Source organism: Gracilinanus agilis, chromosome 1 (genome assembly GCF_016433145.1).
Source record: "Gracilinanus agilis isolate LMUSP501 chromosome 1, AgileGrace, whole genome shotgun sequence".
NCBI classification, from domain to species: Eukaryota; Metazoa; Chordata; class Mammalia; order Didelphimorphia; family Didelphidae; genus Gracilinanus; species Gracilinanus agilis.
In genome coordinates, this window is record NC_058130.1 from 29,711,344 (window position 1) to 29,720,402 (window position 9,059).

Sequence of the window (9,059 nt, forward strand, 5' to 3'; positions counted from 1 at the left end):
TATTTGGCTAGAAATCAGGAATCAGCTCGTGGTGGTGGGGCCTTTGGTGGAATCCAATTCTTGCTTTAGGGGGGAAAAAACCCAAACAAAGTGGACAAGAACAGCATTATTCAGGGTTATTCTTCTTAAATTTGACTACTGCAGATGAATGGATGGATGCTTTGTATGGAAAAAAAAATTTATTTAATAATAAAAATAGCATTCACAGGCTTTCTCCTTCTATGTCATAACAACATACATTGTGTCTGTTTTGAGGAAAGTAGCTGGCTTTGAGTAAATCCCCATCTACTTTTGACTCCTACCCACTCCGTGTAGAAACCCAAAATTCAAATAAAGCTATGAACAATGTCGTATTTATATATGCATAGTGTTTTATAAAAAGATTGGCCCACGTACTGCTTTTCATCAACACCAAAAGAGCATTATGTCTACAGCACACAGCAAGAAGGGATGAGTGGAGAACAGAGGATGCGGACAAGGGCTTAATATTCCACAGGCAGGCCCACCATGACGGGATCAATGAAAGCTTGAGAAGTATTTATAGAGGCTCCCATTTTAAAACAGCTTTACATACCTGATTCAGTGTACATTAAAATATATCCCCATGAATCAATTTGCTTCATTTTCAGAAATATAAACACTTAATCACATTCCTCACAGCTAAATTTTGTCATAAATTCTCTTTTATACAAGAAAAAAGGCAACAGTTTTGTTTTGTGTTTCAACAGGCTCTATTAATTACAATTTAAACTCTGTACACACAATGATTGGCCATCTTGGTTTGTTTTTGTAGTTGTTATTTTTTTTTTTAATATTTTTTGTTTGTTTGTTTGTTTTTACAGTACCACGGGAAAAACAGTGATAGACTCGCAATGCTTGGTGTCTGTATGGAAGATGTGAAACAGTAGACCATGGACACACCAACACGCCACAAGCAGCAGTTTACTCGAGTGGTCCAAAGGGAACGGCAAACATTTTGGCTCAGCTAGGCAGTAATCCATTCCAGCCGTAAACCACGGCCATAGCAGACGTCACTACACTACTTGCATCTTGAAAAATTACAACTCAAAAGAAAGGAAAAGAGAAAGAAAGAGAAAGAAAGGAAGGAAGGAAGGAAGGAAGAAAGAATGAAAAGAAGGAAGGAAGGAAGAATGAAAGGAAGGAAGGAAGGAAGGAAGGAAGAGAGGGAGGAAGGAAGGAAGGAAGAGAGGGAGGAAGGAAAGAAAGAAAAAAGAAAGAGAAAGAAAGTGAGAAAGAGAAAGAGAAAGAAAGAAAAGAAAAAGCCACCCCCAAACCCTTGCATTTTGTTCTGCTGTCCAGAGCTATTCAAGGGACAAAGTCACCAGGGTTGAAGCTTCCCAACCAGATCGGGTGAACTTTCAATGGCTTCTTTGGTCATCCTGGGGATATTTCTCTGATATTCATGAAGTGTATCCTGCTAGTCTCAGGAAGAATCAAACAGTAAAGAAAACAAATGCAGAAATTTGTCCTTCTCTCCTTCCCCACTTCCATAAAGAAAGAAAAATTCTGGCAAAGAATGTCTACTGGTTTATCCTAGGCAGAATGAAAAACACTCACTGTATACTGGAGGTTTCAAATGCCTCCATTATACTGTGTGTGCACCCCCATTTTCTAGTTGCTATCCTACTTCTAAGAAGATGATGCAACCCATGCTTGGCATTTGGTCCCATCGCTTCTAGTTGTTTGCGCTAAACTGCAGTGGCGCTGCCTTAATTCAGCCTCCGTAGGTGTCGTGGGTTCTTAATGAGCTCGGTGGTCTACACTTGTGTCACAGGTGTGGCAGCCCTGGCTCCTGCCTCGGTATCTCCTAACAGACGGGAAAGATATAAACCGTTGGCCGAACCAGCGCTAAATCAGAAATCAAGTAAAATCTCTTTGTGCTCCTTAGTCTTCATATAAATATCCTTCATCATCATAGTAGTCTCTCCAAACAGTTCATTCATTTCGAGGATAGCTTGCTTTCTCTTTCTTCAGGAAGAGTCCTCAGCTCCTACTGGCGTGATGCTTTCCCCCCCTCCCTCCCCTTCCCCATTTCTTTTCAAAACTCTTGGATTCAGCATAGCAGTAAATCACTAAATAACAGTCTGGATCCAATTAATTAAATGTAATCAATAAACTTCCTTCCCTAGAGGAATTACTGACTGCCCCATTTGACTATGAGAGTTAAAGGCTGCCCAGTCAAGGATGACTCTCCACAACTCTACACTGCATGTAGAAACAAACAAAAAAAAAAAATTTATATCCTTTAGGGCCAGCATTTGGCAAATAATTTTCAAAAAAGTATACATTTAAAAATACTTTCTTTAATATGATACATCAGGCACAACACTTTTTCATATATTTTTTTCTTATATGTTTCATCTGCATAAAATGTTTGTTGCTATTCCTTAATATCATCAGGTATTGGATGCTTTGTTATGTAAGAAACTAAATAATTTGTTACCCTCTTAAAATCTTTAACCCTGTAAAGGCTGGAACGTGATGCAAAAAAGGCTCAGATACTGAGGTCAGTGCTGCATTCTTTGTAAGGTCTCCTTCTCTGCTCGGGGGGATGTCTGGAACTTCTGTTCATCTCTGGCTTCTGATTGGGGGCTTCCCTTTCTTTACGGCCGATTTTGTCATCTCGGTTTCTCTTTTCCGGCGACCGTGCCCGCCTCCTCTCGGGGGACCGCTCTCTCCTTCGGTCGGAGGACTTGGCCCTCCTCTCGGGCGAGAACTCTCTTCTTCGGTCTGGAGATTTCCTCTGATCCAAGAGTCTTTCCAGGGATCTCCTCCGCCTGCTGGGCGAAGCATCTTTCCTGTGGCCCGGTGACCGCTCTCTTCTCTTCCCAGGAGAAACCTCTCGCCGCCTCTCATGCCGTTCTCTCCGCTCCAAAGTGTTGTCGGCACTCCGCGTTCCCTCTCTCCTCTTGTCCGGTGATTTCTTTTTCGGTCCGTTTATCGCCATCCTCTCCGGGTGGGATTCTCGCCTTCCCTCTGGCGTCCGGTCCTTCGGCCTCCCCGCACCGGCCCCGTCAGGTCTTTTAGAAATTCCATTCCAAGTGTGGTGCTCATTGAGTTGTCTGCTATACTCTCTGCTGCCTTTTGGGTCTTTAACGTATGCTCGCTTTTCCCCATGTTGTGATGATTTGTGAAAATCTGGTGGATAACTGGACTCCAATGATGGGTGCTGCCGCCGATCCGATGGCCCGCTTTTCATTTCCGGTACATTTTGTGGACTTGTGGGGGGGCCGTTCCTGTCGCTGCTGGGGTCTGGAAGAAATGAAAGTGACAGTTTGGTACGAGGGTCCTTTAGCGCCAGACACCATTCACTACATTTCAGACTCCATTAATGACAAATACAAACAACTGTTAAGACAGTCAGTAATGGAAGCCAACTCAAGCTTTGTTAATTTAAATGTAACTGCGGATAAGGGGAGTTATCGATTAGCGCTTGGGATGCTCTGAAGCTAGCCTGTTATTATTCCCCCTTGTTCCTAGCATCTACAGACTCACCTAGGCATAAATCATCTAGATAATTACAATATCAGTCACGATGTGAGTCTCTGAAGGGCATCTGATCCTGACCGGAGCATTAATTGCACCAAACAAAAAAATGTCCTTTCCTTCAAACAATTGTTGTTTTGAAAAAGAGGTGATTTTTGGTTGGGGAAAGATGAGAGGGGGTTTAGAGGTTTAAGGTTGGGGGTGGAATGACATGGAAGAGTCATTGCTTCTGGCTAGTTCTGAGCCTCAAAATGCTTTCAGCTTCTCTTGGAATAGATACAACTAAGGCTCGGTCTACGGGACCTAAAGTTCTGTGTGTTCTTATTGGGGGTAAATGAATGAACTTTTCTAATCCTCTGTTTTCACGGCTGTAAAATGGGGATAATCTTGCCCATAAAGCTGTCTTGTAGATCTTTTGTGCATGAGTGTTTGTGGAACGTGTTTAAGGGCTACAGAATAATTATTTAACCTTCTTTCTACTCTTACGGGATTTGACCATGAGGATTCTTAAATGAGTGGTCCAAAAATGGCATGCAGACATTTTCAATGAGATCCTACAAATCTTTGTAGGTAGCTACACATAACTCTGGATAGCATAGTGAAATTTGGTTGCACCTAAATAGAAATCACACACACGCACAAACACACACACAAACACACACACACATGCACAAACTACCACTTGAGACAGATGCTCACGAATGACCTTTTCTACCACAGTAAATCATTATGACAGTTGCAGAGAAAAAGGGGAATGCAGATGTTCTCAGTAAATCTCTCTCCTGAGCCATCAATGACTGAATTATCAACATTCAAGGGCTATCACTGTCACCCTCAACCTCCACTAATGTTTCAAGTCTGGGGGAGAGGTACATGGTCACCATCTTGTGGATGATTCCACGTTATGGGGGAGCCTGGGGCCATTTCCTCACTTTTTCCCAAACCCTATTCAAGGTTTTTCCTGGTTCGGGATTAAAAAAGGTTCCTTTATTCACTATTCCGTGGAGGCTGCGACTATAGGGCAGATGAAAAATGGCTCTTTAGGTGTTGGAAGGGAGAGCAATTTTTATCCTAAGCCATGAACTTTGGATTTCCCATCACAACCTTGTACTTGGAATCAATAGTTTTTAAATTCATTTCCTGCCTCCTCATTTAGAAGAGGAGACTAAGAAGGTCTAAGGATGACTTCCTTTAAGCACCTAATGAAGGGGATTTCATTTGGGATCACAGGTTTAGAACTCAGAGACCTTAGAGGCCATCTAATCCACCTTCCCTTATGCTCCTCGTTTCCATTTTAGAGATGAGAAAGCTGAGGACCAGGGAGGGTAAATCTATGTAAATGATCTTACAGTAGATTTAAAGGATAAGTATTAGAAGGGGTCTTTTTTTATTGAAAATTTTAATCTAATTAATTAATTTAGAATATTTTCCCATGGTTCCATGTTTCCTTGGAAGGGGTCTTAAAAGTCTCCTACTGTGACAATTCTACTTGACTTCAAGGGGGGGGAACTAAGAGCAAAGGGTAAAATCAGCAGAGCCCGGTTTTAACTATAACAAAAAACTATAACTATTACCAAAAAAAATATATAACTATAACAAAAAAGTTACCATAACTTTTACTATATAAGTAACTATATTAAAAAAAAAATGAGAGGGGTCCAAAAGGGGAAGGGACTGCCTTAAGGATTTAAATGTGTTCCCCTCTAGTTGGGGCATTTAAGTGATCCCAGGAAGGTCACTCATCAGGGAGGATGGGGATAATGATAATGATAATAATAATAATAATAAAAACAATAATAATAATAATAGCTAGCATTCAAATGCTATTAGCAAATGCTATGTGCAAAGTGCCTTACAAATGTGATCTTATTTTATACTCGCCACAACTCTGGGAGGTAGGTGTGAACATTATCCCCGTTTTACAGATGAAGAAACCGAGGCTGAGGTTAAGTGACTTGTCCAGGGTCCTGCAAACTAATGAAGTGTCTAAGGTGGAATTCGAGCTCAGACTCTTGATCTAGCTTCTTTTAGGTGGGAAGGGACCCTGGTTGGACTAGATGGCCTCCGTGGTCCTTCTGTGAGCCTGGCCACCTACTTACTTCGTGAGACAGATCAAAGCTTGAACACGCTCTCTCATGTACTTACAATTTAAAGAAGGCGGGGGAACGCTCAGAATGAATTGCCATACATATCAGTATAGAGCAAAGCGGAAGCAATGAGGAAATTAGGCCACAGCACAGAAACACCTAGGATTGACTTGGCTACAAACCGTAGTTTGGTTATGGCCCATAAGGTAGAAGCAAGCCTCCCCGAGCTTGTCATTTCTCATACATGCAGCAATATTAGGAGGGATCATCGCTGAGGAAGTGAGAGCCCAGCACCAAGAACAGTCAGAAAAAGAGAAAGAGAGAGAGAGAAAAGTTGAACATTTAGATTCCCTATAACAAAGGTGAAAGAAAAAAAAAAGTAATAAATCTTCATTTGGTTATCTTAGGGCAAAGAAAGTTTATTTGTCCAGTCAGACAGTCTAAGGCGACACCCAAATAAGGCTGGAGAGACAGCAATTATGATAGTAGCATAATTAGACAGCCAAAAGGTGACTCGGAAACCCAAGACAATGAATGCATCCATTTTTTTTTTTAAAACATCCAGAATAATGACACAGGCTGGTATAGAAAAGGCATCGACAATTAACAAAAAAACCAAAACAAAACCCGGAGTCCCATCCGCCCCCCCTGAAGACCGCGACGGTGGTGAAATTAAGTACAAAAAACTCATTACAAAAATAGCCTCACGGAGGAGCGGGCTTTGATTGAGTAAGAAAAATATTGGAATGGAACAGAGCATAACCAACCCACTTGTGACTCTCATCGATAGAGCTGAGGGGCTGAAACCCAAATGACACTTGCAAATGGTGACAGCAGCGTGAGCCCAGTAGAGTAAACCCTTCCTTTGAAACTGCATATTTAATGATCTTTATTTTTAGCCCAAAAGAACATTTGTGAGTGCTGGATTTTTTTTTTTTTCATCCTCAGTGCAACAGACATATACTTTTGAGATGTGGAGCTGTACAGGGGGGGAGGGGGGGTTACAATGGGGTCCCCAATGACATGGTACATTCAAACAAGAGGATCATAGAGGGAAGACAAAGAAGGAGACAGAATATCACACAGTTTCAGTGCCATCGTTGAACCTAGTGGTAAGAAAGGTGTGCCCAGCCACTGCGCGGGAACGTCGGAGACGCTCCGCTCGAGTCGGAATTCAGAGTCCCATTGGGTCACTTCCTAAAGGGGCTTCCTCGGACCCTCCTGGCTGGGGCACTCGTGCCAAATGGCATCCACCACTGGGAAAGCGAGCGTTCCAAATGGGCGACCCCGTCACATGGAGTGGCACTTGAATCAAACATCTCAGCGAGTCCCAGAATTCGGTTGTGAATTGTGCAGAGCGACTTTCAGAAAGGAGGTCTAAAGAGTAGTTAGTATCCCTAATAAGGGGCAGCCAAGTTCAAGGGTATCCTTCAATCACAGTTTCTATAGAAACTTTGAAGACCTTTGGTTGGGAAGAGCCCTACATCGAGGGCATAATTTTTTAAAACAATTATTTCAAATAAATAGGACATAATTCTCATAATATACAATATTTTTTTTTCCCCGTCAGAACCCTAATCTGAATCGAGATCAGCGCTGTCTACTCGACTTGTGTCTCTAGCTATGATAAAGGAACAGTAATGTAGCATTTAGCTTTCCTTACAGGAAAGGTAGAGTAGCACGTTTCCCCCATGATGAGCACTGGAAATGTGTTTCGTCCTTTATCATTTAAAAATATATGACTAAGTATTAACAGACTTTTTTTTTTTTTTAAACAACAGTGGGCTCAGAAGGTCTGAATTTGGGTGGGAAGAGAAGGAGTGATTGTGTACAGAGATTTAGAAGAGCTGAGAATTTCATGTCTCTGAATACAGACACAAATTCAACAACAACAACAAAAAAGTATTTGTGCCTCAACATATCACTCAGGAAACCTGCTTTCCTCCTTCTTTAAAAGAACAGTGTCATTTTGTGCTAGCAATGGAACCACTGAGAAACAGTTTGGCACAGTTCAAACAAACATTCCTTCTTTCTTGGTTGGACTAGACAAAATGTTCTCTCTCTGATCACCAGAAAAAGGGGGCTAGGATGGTCTTTCCTAACTCTCCGCCCCAGTCCATGGAAGCAAGCAAAAAGGATGAAATGTGCAGAGATTTCAGAACAAGCGAGGCAATTAATCACGTGTTGCGAAAAGGTTGGTAAGACACTGGTGAGAAAGGAAAGCAAAAGTAATTTCCCGCTGCGGCTCTGGAGACAAATTCATGGAGTGATGCCAGGGAAGAAAGGAATGTTTTCATAGTTTGACCCACCATATTCCGGTACTGAGCCATCGCCACGTTTCAGAAACAGACGAACTCTGCGGCCACCATTCTTTATCAGTTCTATAGCCCGAGAATGCTTCATATTTTTTGTGGTTTCCCCATTGATTTCTAAGATTTCGTCACCAATCTAGCAAGTAAAAAAAAAAAAAATCAAGAAAATCAGTGTCAGGCGAAGAACTCAAAAAATGGCAGAACCACATACCTTACAACGGTATCACTAATCTGCTTTGGGGAAGAGATTATGAATATCACATAAAAGAATTCCATGGGACTCAGGTGCAGGAAAGAGGAATTGGGATACCTCAAAATATTAGGACAAGCTGCCCATAACTCAGATGGCAAATGTGCAGGGACCTCATTAGGTTTCAGCTTTGACAGAGTCAGACATCTCAGCACAAGAAAAGGAGTCCGTATCAATAAAATTCCTAATAAAGAGCCGGAAGGATAAGACATTTGTTCAATCACTGTTTCTCTAGAAACTTCTAAAATCGGTGGATGGAAAAAGTCAGAGTCATTCCTGGTCACTAATGCATGCCAGATAAATATCAAGTGACTTCGGCACACAGTCGCATTGTCTCCTCGTCTAGCATCACCTCTCTGAGAACAAAATAAAACTAATATTTACATAGTATTGTAAGGCTTATGAAGAGAATCCCATGTATCCTTCTATCTGATTACATGGAGAATGAGCCTTCCTGATCAAGAGCTAGTGCATGCATGTCAATGCCATTTTAGGCAACTTTCCTCTTAGGTAGTTTCTCTCCCCACCCCACCCCTGCCAAGATAATTTGTGGGAGAAGGTATTAAATTCTATGGGAGAGTAAGGGGAACAGCCAAGAAAGTCTTCCAAAAATCTATTATCATCTCCTTGTTTAATGCCCATTTTTGGGCATTGGTTCTGATAAATATTGAGGGCTGACACCCTTTAAAAAATGCCAATTCTGAATTTCATTTAGGGGTCTTGATTAATTATATATCCAAAAATGCCACCTGATTTTGTTGAAGGGTCTGACTGGATAATAGATCAACAGTAGGTCAGCTTACTCTTGGATCTGGTTCAAATTAGAGAAAACTTGTATCCAGCTCTTTTCTTCCTTCCCCTCCCTCCCTCCCTCCCTCCCTCCCTCCCTCCCTCCCTCTCTCT

The 9,059-nt window shown here is 41.8% G+C and overlaps 1 protein-coding gene across 1 annotated transcript in view; it reads right to left on the reverse strand.

The window, feature by feature from the left end:
• Positions 1 to 2,122: 2,122 nt before the first annotated feature.
• The window catches only part of MAGI1 (membrane associated guanylate kinase, WW and PDZ domain containing 1), a 767,369-nt gene continuing 760,432 nt past the window's right edge, over positions 2,123 to 9,059 (reverse strand). The window contains exons 22-23 of the mRNA XM_044675760.1: positions 7,904 to 8,042; positions 2,123 to 3,273 (exon numbers count right to left, since the gene is read on the reverse strand). Of these exons, the coding sequence (XP_044531695.1) occupies positions 2,516 to 3,273; positions 7,904 to 8,042 (897 nt within the window). The 3' untranslated portion in view covers positions 2,123 to 2,515. The remainder of the gene's footprint in view (positions 3,274 to 7,903; positions 8,043 to 9,059) is intronic.